The sequence below is a fragment of the Drosophila obscura genome, unplaced genomic scaffold (genome assembly GCF_018151105.1).
Source record: "Drosophila obscura isolate BZ-5 IFL unplaced genomic scaffold, ASM1815110v1 contig_9, whole genome shotgun sequence".
NCBI lineage: Eukaryota > Metazoa > Arthropoda > Insecta > Diptera > Drosophilidae > Drosophila > Drosophila obscura.
The window spans coordinates 3,100,780-3,115,998 of NW_024542883.1; the positions used below are offsets into that span (position 1 = coordinate 3,100,780).

Below are 15,219 nucleotides of genomic sequence, written 5' to 3' on the forward strand. Positions count from 1 at the left end.
AGCTAGAAATCCATCTCAAAAGATTAGGCGGAATTAGGCGGATCGGCAATTGCCGATCTTTTTGCCAAACAACCTATTCTCATGAGAGCTTCTCTGGTCAGCCGTATCCATACAGTTTACCAAGGTCGAATGGCATCTTCAGCCCCTTGTTAAATGAAAGCTCACTGCTTCATGATCTTCGACTAGTTAAGCCGGTGTTTTCACTAGGTCCCGACGGAGCTCCCGGCTGTGTACTTAGGTACTGTGCCGACGCTCTTTGTGGACCCTTGCTTAAACTATTCACCCTATCCATTAACTCTTCATGCTTCCCCCCATCTGGAAGGAATCTTTTATTATTCCGCTCCATAAGAAAGGTAGCAAGTCTGATGCAAATAATTATAGAGGTATATCTAAGTTATCCGCTATTCCTAAAATGTTTGAAAAAATGTTAGCTCCGCACTTGCACCATCTCTGCAAATCACTTATATCTCCGTCCCAGCACGGATTTATAAGGCGACGATCAACAACCACAAATTTATTAGAGTTTACCTCTTTTATCATTAAAGGCTTTCAAGGTAACTTGCAGACGGCTGTCATTTACACTGATTTTAGTAAAGCATTCGATTCTGTAAACCATTCCCTTTTAGCACAAAAACTTGACCTTTTAGGGTTTCCGCCTAATCTTTTGAGATGGATTTCTAGCTACCTTCGTTCTAGGTCTCAAAGAGTCCTCTTCAAAAACTCCTCTTCACCTGTTAAGGTTAGGACCCCTACTATTCAAACTCTTTATTAATGATCTGCCTTCAGTATTAACAAACTCTCGAGTACTCATGTATGCGGATGATGTTAAACTTTGTGTCCAGTATAAGGACATTTCATTTCACTCTCGCTTGCAATCCGATCTCAATAACTTTCAATCATGGTGTTGTGCAAATATGTTACACCTAAATGCCTCGAAATGCAAAGTAATGACATTTCATCGCTCCAGCCCGCTTTTGGCTTCTTATAGCCTCTGCGGTGGTTCTCTTGAGAGAATTACCTTAGTTGATGATCTTGGTGTTAAATTATACCCAAAGTTAAGGTTTTCTGAACACATTTCTACCATGGTAAATAAGGCCATGGGTGTGCTTTGGTTTATAAAGAGGTGGTCAAAGGAATTTGACGACCCCTATATAACGAAGACTCTCCACATCTCGCTTGTTCGTCCGATTTTAGAGTACGGCTCTTGTGTATAGAATCAGTCCAGAAAAACTTTTTACTTTTTGCTCTGCGTGGCCTTAACTGGGATGCAGGTGTGAGACTGCCATCTTATCCTCGTAAATTGCTTTTAATAAACCTTCCAACCTTAGTTAGTCGTAGAAAAATGCTTGGTGTGATTTTTATGCACAACCTGATCAAGGGTGACGTAGATAGCCCTGACTTGTTGAGCCGCATAAACTTTACGATCCCTATTAGATCTACTAGAAACTTCATTCCTTTGTTCCTTCCGCTTTGTAGATCGAATTATTCCTTGCACGAACCATTTAGATACTTTGCTCGGACTTCAATTCCCTCTACCATATAATATCCACTACTAATTCCCTTCCTGTTCTTAAATCACTAATACTATTATACCTTTCCCGTAATTAGTACTATTTCTTTGCATGTTTAGCCCTTTGAGTTGTGTTATCGGTTCGGTAAAACGCGTTGCGCGTCATGCGGCAGCGCCCCTCGGTCGGTTGGGCGGGAGGAGGGGCTCCGTTTCTGCCTGGGTTCCGCGCGTAACAGGCGTATGGTGTCGCATTGTCCACTTGATGGTGCAGTCATTGCATATCAACGTCCAGACATTATCAATATGAACCAGTTTCTAAGTTTCAATATTATTTGAAAAATCCGGGAATTAAATTTTTTTTAATGTATATTTACCCAAAAATTTGTATTTTTTTTCGTGGTAGCAACCCCCAAATATTAAACTAAAAATTTGAAAAAAATGTTATGATTTTATTGAAAATTGAAAAAAAAAAAATTGTTTGGTAAAATTTTGGCCCGGCCTAGTATATATATTCTTGATCAGCATCAATAGCCGAGTTGATATAGCCATGTCTGTCTGTCCGTCTTAATTAGCTCCTAGTTCACAGAGACTATAAGAGCTAGGGAAAACAAATTTTGTTCCAGACTCATGTGATATCACACTGTTAAAAGTGAATTTCAAAATTTCGCTCCGCCCCTTTCCGCCCCCACAAAAGACGAAAATTTGTGGCTGCCACAATTTTAAAGATACGATACGATAGTATCGTAGAGAATGACTATATCTACCAGATTGCCGAATCTGAATCCTGTGTTTTTAAAGTCAAAATTTCGGAAAAAAATAGCGCCAAAAATTATCAAATTTGAATTTGAAAACTTAATATCTTCCATGCGTAAAGCTGCATTTACAAAGTGTAAAGATCAGATTTATAACTGCATTTTACAGCTTTTTAGAACTGCAAAGTTCTATGCAACCAGATATAAGTATATAAGTTATGTGAAAAATAGAAGAAATAGAATACCTCTATAAAAAAAACATTAACATATTAAAAAATTCTTAAAAAAACTAAACCTAAAAAAAAACGAGAAGGAACGTGTGAATGGCTTCTAAAGACGCGACTCTACTTATATCCGTACTCAGTCAGTATTTACATTTTTGAACATATGATTTTTTAGAATTTTAGCATTAAAAAAAAAATTTTACATTTTACATTTTTTTGCTACATCTGTTATCTACATCTACATATATTATGTATATTCTACATCTAACATGTAGATTATACATGTACCATTTAGATTCTACATCTCCTCCGATAGGGGTTGCTCGCGCACTGAACGCGGCAGAGTGTGCGAGCGAGATGGAAAATGAGTTTCGTTGTCGTTGGAAGGAGTGGGCAGGGGAAGCAACAGAAAATTAATTTCTTCATTCTGGCTATAATTATGATCCGATCTGATTCAGATTCGGTAGTCTGGTAGATATGATCATTCTCTACGATAATGCGTTTTTAGTTTTATCGTATCTTTAAAAATGTGCCTGCCACAGATTTTCGTTCTTTGTGGGGGCGGAAGGGGGCGGGGCGAAATTTTGAAATACACTTGTAGCAATGGGATATCACATGAGTCTGGAACTAGGTTGCCCTAGTTCTTATAGTCTCTGAGATCTAGGCGCTCAACAAGACAGACAGACGGACAGACGGTCAGACGGACAGACGGACAGACGGACAGACAGACATGGCTCTATCGACTCGGCTATTGATGCTGATCAAGAATATATATACTTTATGGGGTCGGAAACGTTTCCTTCTCTGCGTTACACACATCCACTTTTACCACAAATCTAATATACCCCTTAACTCCTTTTTGAGTACGGGTATAAAAATTCCTTACAAATTTTTAAATCTATCAGAAAAAGTCATTTTGGGCCACAGCGTAAGTGTCGTGTTTACTAGTGTTATTTTAGCCAGAATAAAGAAATTAATTTTCAGTTGCTTCCCCTGCCTCCTTCAGCGCTGCTGACGCTACTTATTCTCTATCTCGCTAGCACACACTCTGCCCTGTGCAATGCGCGACCTATGCGGAGAAGATGTTGAATCTACTTTTGTATGTAGAATATACATTTTATACATGGAACCCAAATTGGAGATGTAGATAACAGATGTAACAAAAACATGTAAAATTGTTTAAATTCTACATAAATCATAAGCTCACAAATTTATATACTGACTGAGGAAGATGAGGCTGCGGTCTGTGATTTTTACATGCTACTGATAAAGCTGGAGCAGATCGAGAAGCTGAATGGGGAATTCGATACATTGCACAACGAGCTTGAAGAATTGGACTGCACCGAAATTCATAGTGGACTGAGCGACAGCTTTGAAACACTTGCCAGTGCTTTCAAGGCTTCGATCATGCGTGAAATTGATAGGATTAGCGGATACATGCCTCTGTTTTCTAGGTTTGCTGGAAATGCAACTGCTGGTCTTGCCGGTTCTCAGCCGCCACCTTGTCGTAGGCCAGCATCATTCCTGCCTTCTATATAATTTCCAGGTATAAAATCAGAGTAGCGTCCACAGAAACGACTCATACGTTCCTTCTCGTTACCCTTGTAATTATTAATTTAGAACTTACAACAAAATTGTACAATACTAGCAGACCCACGCGTTACGCTACTTACTAAATACATTTAATGTTTTGGAATTCATCGAATATGGAAACACTTGATGCGGCCGCATCATTGACTTCTTTTATCCACTGGGCTCTTATGAGCATAATTGTCGCATGTTCCATATAACGGAAAAATCCAATGATGCGGCCCAGTGTAAAAAGAGTATTACATAAGGCAAACATAAGGTACAAATCGTCAGGATCCGTTCTAATCCAATTCTGTAATCTGGTATATATGGTCAATATTTATTTTTCAGATTTTGGCTTTCTCGTATTTTTTAAATTGTAGATACTACCATTTGAATGAAATGAACTGCTGCGACTGTACAGATCTATGGTTCCCTCTTACTGTTAATGTGCGATACCACTTAATCAGTCCAATAGAATGCATTAATTCAATGATGTTCTCGAGCTTTACATATCTACCTTCTACGCTGCCCAGCGTATGGCCTTCTAGACGACCATGTCTCATCTTGCTGTCTGCTATGATAATGTCTGTTTAGTCTATTGGAGCGCAAAACAACTATAGAATAAGGTTTAACAGCGTCTGCTCTAATCTGTGTTCTCACAGGCGAGAGAGCCAGCGAAAGCTCGCCCATGCTATGCAGCGCCTATGCTGCGCCCACCAAAAAATGAGTTTTAGTTGAACTATTGAACCAACCGCATTTTTGTTCTGGAGCTCTTGTTTCTAATTGCAGCAGTTATGCCACATCGAAAACTTTTCGCCAAGTCAACGAATTACTACCATCGTTTTCTAAACTTTTAAAAATAAGGAGTACCGTGATAAGCCGAGCGTGTGCTTACTCAAGTTCAGACATTACACGGTTCTTTTCCTGCCGTGACCCTCTTGCTCTGCCAATCCCATGGTGTTTTTTAGAGATTCTCGATTAATTCTGTTTTTAGCATAAGCGTGACTTACACCACATTAGGCCCAGGCTTGCGCGTTTAAATTTAACTGTCGGTGTTTGAAAATGTATTTTCTGAAAAGATCTGCTGACGCCAACTCGTCTTCTTCAGGGAAAAATCAGAGAAACACAAAAAGTTCCTTTATTTCCAAGATGCCAGCTAGTATAGCTACCCATTTGTTTGTAGATCCCTTCACATTTTCGTGGTCCTAAAACCACGATCTGAATGTGGGAGGACAACAACGGCCAAAGTTACATTACTACTGTCACAAATACGACTCATTGCATGGTGAGCCGCACGGGTGCCGTAGTCGATGCAGGCTGGATAGAGAGCTGTCAGTGACCAGGACGGAGGAAGATAGCCTTATCCGCTCGCCTGAGCCGAGAACCATCTCCCTGCATAGGGAATGGCCGAAGCGTTCCAAGGAGGGAATAAAGGCTAAGGGCCATTATCAGCGGTATCTTAAGATCCAGGAGAGATCTGACCTGAGCGGAACATAGCCTTCAAACGGAAAACTAGAAGGTTCTACTGTTAGCCTATTATCCAACGAGAGGTAAGCAAGTCCTGAAGATAAGATCAGAGGTAAGATCAGAAAATCGGGAAGTTGACGTGGGTCCCCACAGCTGAAGAAGGACGGTGACCCCACCTATGATGCTGAGTGCTCTGCAGCAGGAGGAGTAAAGGAAAGGGAAGTCTCTCAGAGACCGGAACACTTTTCTTCTCTTCGCTTGGATTCCCTGTTTCGTGTTTTCGGTTATTACAAAGATGTAACAAACGTGGCTGAGGAAATTCCGAGAAAATGATAATATATGCAATTAGTAGGCTTGCTTTTATTGTTTTTATTCTATTTTAGCTTTAACGGCTTAGTTTTACGGTACTGTTGTTAAACTTAATCCAACTTTATAAACATAACTATTTTGTAAATAAATTATTCGTGCCGAAGTATAAAGGTACGAATTTGCATTGGTAACAACGTCACAGTGAACTCAGAAGCATCCATCGTATAATTCGCCTCTATTGGCTTATGCGGTGTAGAGAAGAAACTAACTGAAGAGGGAATAAAACCGGTACCATCCTGGTGAAACTTGAATCTCTTTATGTGTCTTAGTGGCAAATTTCCATCTAAAGTTACTTCCCAAATCTGTTGTCCACGCAAAGATTTGAAAAGTGGATAAATGTTAAAGCTTTTTATGCTTCCACAGGAATTCATGTTTTCCACTCGTAAAAGGATTTTGTTGGTTGAATGTGCTTCAAGGGAAAGAAGTTCGATTGATTCCGGAAAATCGGTAAAATCTGGGATCAAATGCTGAACTACTGAAGGAACGCTATTTGTTTTACTGAAAAACTTACAAAACGGCAAATGTATTTCATGTTGGGTTAAACGCTCAGCACACATTGGATTCTTCGGCACAGCGTTCAGAATAAGAAAAACTTTTCCACGGGCTATCAAGCCCGTACCAAACTGTTCTTCATTAAGAGCTTCGCCGACCCCAAATGCATCGTCATTTAACAATCGACGATGTAACATTAACTCCAATTCACCGTCTTCCAAGCTAGTTCCGCCCTGTGAACGATCATTGAATAGAGTTATACGCTTATCCTCGTCTTGCATATACATTTGTGCGGTAACTGGATAGTAATTTCCGCTTATTTCTTCTGTCATATCTGGTTTAAAGAATTCCCTTTGGTTTCTTTTACGTTCAAGCATTTCTCGACCATTGGAATCTGTGTAGAAAGTGCCATTCGAGGACAAGTTTGTTGAAAAGCGAGTAACAATTTCTTTTCCATCTCCATCGTCCGTTGGGATCGGCCCAACTAGCCATTCAAACTCAACTCGGTTTACCCCCTCATAAATACGTACTACTTGAGAAATCCACTTGTTCACATGTTGATGAACTTCCTTTACATTCAGACCATTGTAAATTGAATATTCTATTTTATCATTAAGCACTTCAATGTCTCCATCTGGACGAAAAACATATGCACCTGAGGATCGATTTTTTGATAAGCCATTATTGCCCCGGAAGCCCTTATAAATGGCAAAGCTTTGGTGAATATTTTCGGATACCCCATTCATTTCTACGCGTTTAAGCCCTCCTGTACTTTTATCGAACACAAGCTTTATAAGCTGAAAATATTTCATTGAATTGAATTGGGGGGAAACACTTTTTATGTATCTTACTTACTGAGTTCTCTAACGTAAATTCGTCCGCATCGTTTTCTGCTATGGGTATTGTTTGATCGTTGAGTAAGTCATGCTTCTTTCTTGGAAATGGAAGTACGCGAATATAGAAGTTGGAAATTTTTTTCACACTGGCTTTAAAGACCAATTCATGCTGAGTATCATTTGAACGGTGTTGAAGAGATAAAATTTCCAATGGCACAGGTACAGTTTCCGATGGTACTTCACGACCTAAATAAAAACAGTTTGTTTATATTGTCAAATTCAATAAATCATCACTAATACCGTTTTCATCTGTGACTTGATAGTTTTCTTTTCTTACAGGTAAGCGTACATATTGTGAAGAAGTGTGAGCCAGCGGATTAACTAAAGTTACTACTATGTTGTTGGCACTTGTCTGTGTAAGCGCACAAACACTTATGTTTAATTCTAAGCAACTTTGAAACTCCCCATTATTAAGATTGGTTAGCACACGCAGAGCATCCCGAGCATTATTTTCGGCACCAATAATTGCGTTGAATAACATACGATCATAGTCTTGGGCAACTGCTTGTTTTTCAGTGCCCGTAATAGCATCATGATGCTGCATAACACCCATTGCCTGCCGCAAGTTTCTGAGGCCTTTTTCGTGCTTAGCGGTGGTGAGATTAGCTAGTGTGATAAGTTGCTTAACCGTCTGAAGGATATGATTTCCATCCCGCTCGAAACGTTTTTGGGTTGGACGTGAAGTAAAATATCCAGTCCAGTAGGAATGAGTGTCACTAGAATATGGAAAGAAATCCTCGGTTTTGTTTGGCCAACTTTGCAGTAACTGATGCAATTCGTAAAGGTAGCAAGATGGAGTTGAGTAAAAAATATTGATTTTTGAACCCTCCGATTGACGATTGTTAACGTACCTGGTGGAAATGTAAATGAACAAAATTTGAAAATAAAATAAAAATGGATATCATACTTTTTCCTGTAAGTACTTACTTAATTAGTTTGTCCATATTTTTAAAGTTTACCTCGGCGTCTTCATATTGGAAATCATCACCCATTGGAACCATTATATGATTAGCTCGGAACGACTTCGACATTGACGTTACATAGGCAATAAAATCATCGACTCGTTTGTTTACGTTATTGTCGTAGCTCATACCGTCAATTATTGGATCATCCTGGCAATGGATGTCAAAGCAGAACCCGGGAGGAGATCCATAATGACGATAAAGCAAACCAGTGAAAATTTCGGAGTTTTTCAAAAATACGCTAGATTTCCAAATCATTTCCATTGTCATGGTACTTAGGCGTTTATTCTTTTCAGCATAATCCATCCGAGCGAAAAACTCCCCGTTGTAACCCATTTGTGCAAAAATGGAAGCCATTTCTCGAGAATGCCCAAAGGGGTCTATCTGCCAACCGATTCGAGGACGAGCGCAAGCCCCGAACGTGTTTTTCAAAAATCTGAAAATATTTATATTTAAAAAATTATATAATTCAATAATCTACCGATCATCTAAAATAAAATCTCTATTTCCCTTTACTTTTTACTGAAAGCATTGCAGAGGAATTATCTGTTTCCTTGGAAACGTTATGCACGAACCAAATTAAAATAAATTACTGCAGTTACTTACTTTAAGCCCAAATTAAATTGGTCTATGACACTTTGGTAGTGAACTGCGGCCTCATCATTCATGCTCCACGCGCCTCCAGCAAATTCCAGGCGTCCTTCAGCGACTAATTGCTTCACAGCTTTTTTCATAGTCTCTGTTTGTTCAGAGTACCATTTAAAAAAAAAAGATGTTTCTACTTGTATGAAACGACGCTTTGAGTCTTTTAATAGCTCTTCAACTACTGTGTCTAATATATATTGGACGGCAGCATGCTGGATATTTTTATTGCTTCCATAGTAATATTGATCAACTGTTTTGAGCCACCCGACATCATCGTGTGAGTGGGGGACTAAATGCACATTAATCATATTTGAATTGGTTTTAGGGCAGGACTAAAATTAGTATTCACAACAATAAAAGGTTATATTAAATATTCTATTAATGCAGCTTAAATGTGTTAATCAAAATGTGTACCTCAAATCCACAGACGTTCTCGGAGACCACTATGTTCAGAGAAACCAAAACCAACAAAACTAGTACGCCTTTAAAATACTTCATTTCGAAAAACGGCTTTTCAGTGGCGTCCAATCGGTCGTATTGACTTGAATATAATGAAATCAATCAGGCTATCACCTTTGGACACAGCAAATTCACCACTTGGTGATAAGCTTTCTAGATTGGATCCCATTAGCATGAGTGGGACTATTAAATTAAAATCAATTTATGAAAGGCAATTGATAACAATTTGTTGCACTGCTCATAGTTTTGACAAATACATAGCCGTATCTACATTTACAGCTGTATAAAGCTATGATTGTAGTTACATACACACATACATATGTACATATATAGTTTTATTTTAATAACAATTATAAAGGAAGAGGTGAACATTTGTTTTCAATGTTTTTATACTAGGTTACAAGCTTATCTATTGTCCAGAACATTTTTCATATTCATATTTTTATAGGAATCCGTTCAAGCAACCTGTAGAAAAGGCTATTTTCTTCTTAATTGGATCGATATAAAACTCCACGTTGGCTGGTATAGGCTTTTTATACATGTAATTAAAAAATCGCAAAAACTACTACTGGGTATTTTATGGTCGGAACATTGATAAAAACGTTCATAATTTTTCTGAATTGTTTTATGGATTTGTACTTGAACAAGCTAAGCACAAAATATAAAGGCCAGCTTCGTTGATCTAATCTATAAATTCCGTTGCAGCACCAGTCATATATACTTTCAATGCAAACAGTTAACCGCGCAAATTTCAAATTTTACAACCAAAATAATATATAAATTATGCTAAAATACATTTAAAATGTATTATTTTATCTAAGCATTAGATTGATTTTAATGGACTGTAATTATTTTTATTTCTTTTTCGGTTCGCTATCTTTTCGGTACTAAATAATGCCGGCGCAGCGGCAAGCGAATACAGATGTTTTTTCATCTCTTCCATTCTATCCTAATTTCCTTTCTTCCTCGATATGGACTTAAATATAAAGATGACAAAGTAATAATATCGGATGCGTTCCTCGACATAGGTCGTTTGTTATTTTAAGTTATTTTCTATGGTTTTTTATGGCTGCTGAAGTGGCTACAGACAATTTTACCAAGGACTTAGTAAGAAGGACTTTCTCAAATCCCACCTGATCAAAACATTTCACAGGAAGACTGGGACAGTGGTTAGTGGGAAGCTTTCTGCTAAGCCATCGATACCACTACAAAAGGCCTCAAGGGTTCGACTTATGCTGTCCAAGGTACCCAACAAACCTGGTCTGCTTCCCCGGTCTGCTTCTCAGAAAATTTCCGATAACACTACTCGAGAAAATCGAAATTTTCTTTTCTCAAAGAACCAAACCGACTTTTTATGATAGATTTGGAACTTACGATTTTTTATAAGTACCGCTTCTTTTTTCACATAACTTAAGTATCTTACATCTGGTTTTAGTTCCAATTTTGCTACATGTAAAATTAAAAAATGTACATCAACGTTCCAAACGGTAAAATGTGATTTTCGGAGGATTGGTCAACCAATTTTAGCTCAACCGTTTCTCCATAGATTTTAAGTTAAAATACTTTATAAAACGCATTAAAATCAAATCAAAATTTAAAAAAAATACAGCACAAGAATTATCATTTTTGCATTTGAAAACTAAACATTTCCCAGGCGCTAAGCTGAAATCACAAATTGCTTAGGTCTAATTTATAGCTGCAAATATAACCATTTTAGAACGGCATTACAACCCGATGTAAGGTACTTAAGCTATGTGAAGAAAAAAAGCGCTACCTTTGAAATAAACTTTAAAAAAATAAGTGTTTTTAAAAATTCTTAAAAAAAAAGTTCTGCCGTAGAAAATGCCATTCTCCCGAAAGTAAGTGGACCGCTCGTATGCCAGGTCCTCAAAGGATGTTAGTCCCGCGGTCACATGAAGTCAGATGCAGACAGATGCGTAGTGCCGAAAGAGTGAGTGGCTACAGAACCCCAGGAGTAGCTCGCAAGTTTGGGGTCATCGCCCATCTCGGCACCGTTGCTGGACGCAGCCTTCGCGCTCATATAGGCCAAGTACTCTTGGAAGCAGAGTCTTGTATCAATCATGACGCCTAGGTACTTCACCTTTTTGTAGGACGTCACTATGGTATTTGCGCCTGTGATGTTGACCGTTGGGATGCGAGTTCAAATCCCACCAGCTCCATCTACTGTTGAACAGAACCCCGGTGGCTTACTTGGCTTGCGAATGAATACCAGTTTCTGCTTCGTCTACCTCCCACGAAGTCACTGGTTGATAAGCTTAACGAAGATGTCCGGGCGCAGGGGGAGGGCCAGTATGAGAGCTCTTTTTGGGACAGAGTCTGGCCCTGGTGCATCCAAAAATGTTATAACAACTGGTATTGGTGGGAAAAAAAAGATGGCGGTTGTGGTCCCTAGCAACGACACGCGCTAGACGATAGAGCGTACATATTAGAACCTATCTCAGGCTGAGGTAAGCTCAGTGCGTCCAGGATTCTTCTACAACAAAATTTTTAGATTCGCTGTGAATTCGCTGGAGGCCGGCCGTTTGACCGAAGTAATGACTCGGAGAAAAAATTATGACGCAGGTGGGTTTGTTTTGATTCTTTAGATTGCCTATTTAATTCGGTTTTGTTGATGATTTGTTGTTTTACGTTAATGGGTCGTGCGTTTTCGTGTCGAATTGCCGATCGCGCATCACGTTGTGAATTAAATGAGGAGAATGTTTTTATAACTCTTCTGGTAGGGAATTATGATAGATATACCCATGGTTCCCATGGTTCATTACACCGTTGCTGCTGCTGTTTGGTTTTACATTTGACTGTGGGCTAGTAGGGGCAACGGGAAGGTTTGCCTCGTCAGCTGGATCGTTGTATTCGTGGTTGTGAAATTCTTTCAGGTCGATGACATTGACAACTTTTGGTTCTCGACTGCAACGGTGTTGAATTTTGACGATATTTGGTGATGACTGAGGTCCCGTGGATATCCACGATCCATTGGTAGCTTTTATTCTTTAAATTCTCGGATCTGTGATGCACCCGACGGTGACGAAGGTTCCCAGGCCTGCTCTGGCTCGTGAGAGTATCAATTTTACGCACAGGAATTCCAGGTCTTGTTGAACCTTCCGCCGAAAAGTTTGAGTCTACTGCAATGAAGACCTCCTCCACGTCGAGACCAACGGTCATTTCTAAAGATTGTGTACCGACCTGCCAAAACTTCGGAACTAAGCATGTCGGTTTCAACCAGGTCTCGGTAAACACAACAACTTGAGACGATAATGCGAGACTCTCCGCAAAAAGAGTGCTGAGCTTACTACGCAAGCATATAGCATTCTGGTAGGTAACTAAAAGAGAGGATGTTACTTTTTTTGGATGGGTAGAAGTAGAGGGGGAATATGAGAGTGGAGATGGAGCACTGCTCTGACTACTAGGAAGAGTTATGGGGGGCCTATTCTTCTTAGCCTTGTACTCTTTCACAACCAATTGCTCCGGCCAAAATTTGCCAGAGCAAATGGTTTCGAACTGAGTTGGGCAGACTCTTATCTTAAAGGAGGCATAATAGAAATGAAACTCTTCCACCTTTAAGCCATCGGCTTTTATTTTGCTTTGAATGTAAGGTCAGGGGCAAGCCGTGATACAAAAACTTGCCGCTCCCACCACTACCACCAGTGGTTTTGGCACTACAGGTGTGGGACCTGTGATGGTAATATTCGGTGGTCCGGGACGTCTATTAGCTGGTGGGAGCATTCGTTTCCCGAATATGCATCACAATATGCACTGAACGAGTATTCAGAGTAAGTTTTCGGTTGCCGGCGGACATGAGGCAGTCGGCACTTACAAGTCCCGCGGAGCAGACTTCTTGCGCCTCGGAGACTCAGCCAGCAACAGTAAACTGCTAAAATGAGTGTCCATGGCCAAGAGCCGATCATATTGCTGTTTAAAGCCCACGATCAACTATAATTCAGGTAGTTGTTTTTATACCCGTACTCAAAAAAGAGTTAAGGGGTATATTAGGTTTGTGGTAAAAGTGGATGTGTGTAACGCAGAGAAGGAAACGTTTCCGACCCCATAAAGTATCGATATTCTTGATCAGCATCAATAGCCGAGTCGATAGAGCCATGTCTGTCTGTCCGTCTGTCCGTCTGACCGTCTGTCCGTCTTGTTTGACGACTGGATCTCAGAGACTACAAGAGCTAGGGCAACCAAATTTGGTTTCCAGACTCATGTGATATCCCACTGCTACAAGTGTATTTCAAAATTTCGCCCCGCCCCCTTCCGCCACCATAAATTACGTAAGTCTGTGGCAGGCACATTTTTAAAGATACGATAAAACTAATAGCACAGTATCGTAGAGAATGCCCATATCTACCAGATTTCTGAATTAGATCGGATCATAATTATAGCCAGAATGAAGAAATTGATTTTCTGTTGGTTCTTCCGGTGACAGAGACCCACTACCCTATCTCTTTCTCGCTCGCACACTCTGCCGCGTTCAGTGCTCGAGCGCCCTCTAGCGAAAAAGATGTAGAGTCAAAATATACAATATGTACAATATACATTGTAGATGTAAATAGCAGATGTAGCAAAAAAATTTGAAATGTAAAATTTTTGTTTTTTTTCTAAAATTCTAAAAAATCATATGCTCAAAAATGTATATACTGACTGAGTACGGGTATAAGAAGAGTCGCGTCCCCAGAAGCGACTCGCACGTTCCTTCTCGTTGGAAATGGCATTTCCTACACGGCCCGATATCCCTACATTTTTTTTCGTGCACTACGCTTATGCAAAGCCAGCAAGATATATTGATGTGGTCATGAGTGATCTACTTCTTGCAGGTATTTTTGCCACAGACGACAGAAAAATCCATAATGATAAGTCTTCTTATTTTTTTTCCAGAAAAAAACAGTTCTAATCAATATTCAACCAATGTTCAGAGCAAATGCTTAGAGCAATCCCAACAGCAAAACAACAGCGAAACAGCGAACTTATAACTGAGAGCGCTACTGCACAAAAAGAGCGAGAGAGAAAGAACAGTTATAAAGATTTAGGTGATAAAGAGATAGTGATAGACGGTAAAAGCTACGGCAAAGACCGCCTAAATGTAATGAGACAAAAAGCAACAACACAAACGCACGACTTACCGACGCACAAAATTAATTAAAAAAGTGGTGTTTTTAGAAAATTATTAGACATGCACCCGCGGTTAAGGAATGATTTTAAGATAAAGATTAGTTAGAGAGTTTATTTGAAAATAAAACACCGGCTGTTTAAGTAAAATAAAAGGAAAGTGCGGAGCGCAAAACAAAAACACGTCTGATCACTACGAAAGAGAACGGACGATTAGTGATTAGTCTTCCGGGAGGATGGTTGTGTTGAATGCGCTGGGCGGTTCGATCCTCCGGTGTTCATCGCTTATGTGGGCGACGATCGGGGTGGTGTATGACGCTATGAGTCATGTCGGTACGCGGAAGCTACTCCAATGTGTTGGCGAGGATTGAGGAGGCGTCGGCCATGGATGCGACAGGGCTGCGGTCGATGTTTCGGAGGGTCATCGTCCTGTTTTCCGGGACCTGGCAGAGAGCCTCGGTGGATATTAGTTCGATTGTTGGCCCCGACCCGCGTTAGGTTAGCGTGGCTGTTCCCTCGTTGCTGAGCTGTCGCATTGTTGCAGTCGTTGTCCTTGTTCGGTGCTGGTGGCCAGCTCTGAGGGCGTCTTTATGTTTACTTTTTCCGTTGCGGATCCTGAGCTTGCGAGCTCTGTTGTTTTTGCGCTGACAAAGCATCGGGATGCTCCGGTGTCGATTGTGGCTTCCGTTGCGTGTCCTTCTATGGTCACCATCGTCACTAATCGTCGAATTTTCCTGGATTAATCTTGTA

General features: G+C 40.0%; 1 protein-coding gene and 1 non-coding gene across 2 annotated transcripts in view; one reads left to right on the forward strand and one right to left on the reverse strand.

The window, feature by feature from the left end:
• The window catches only part of LOC111073977, a 60,691-nt gene extending 51,943 nt beyond the window's left edge, over nt 1-8,748 (forward strand). The window contains exons 3-4 of the transcript XR_002607768.2: nt 7,562-8,197; nt 8,295-8,748. This is a non-coding gene — a transcript (uncharacterized LOC111073977). The remainder of the gene's footprint in view (nt 1-7,561; nt 8,198-8,294) is intronic.
• On the reverse strand, nt 5,878-9,445 carry LOC111073974 (lysosomal alpha-mannosidase). Its single transcript, XM_022366549.2, has 6 exons — nt 9,304-9,445; nt 8,851-9,221; nt 8,210-8,680; nt 7,523-8,133; nt 7,242-7,468; nt 5,878-7,183 (listed from the first exon to the last, which is right to left on the reverse strand). The coding sequence occupies exons 1-6, from the start codon at nt 9,385-9,387 to the stop codon at nt 5,984-5,986; spliced, it is 2,964 nt and encodes a 987-aa protein (XP_022222241.2). The 5' UTR covers nt 9,388-9,445; the 3' UTR covers nt 5,878-5,983.
• Nucleotides 9,446-15,219: the final 5,774 nt, after the last annotated feature.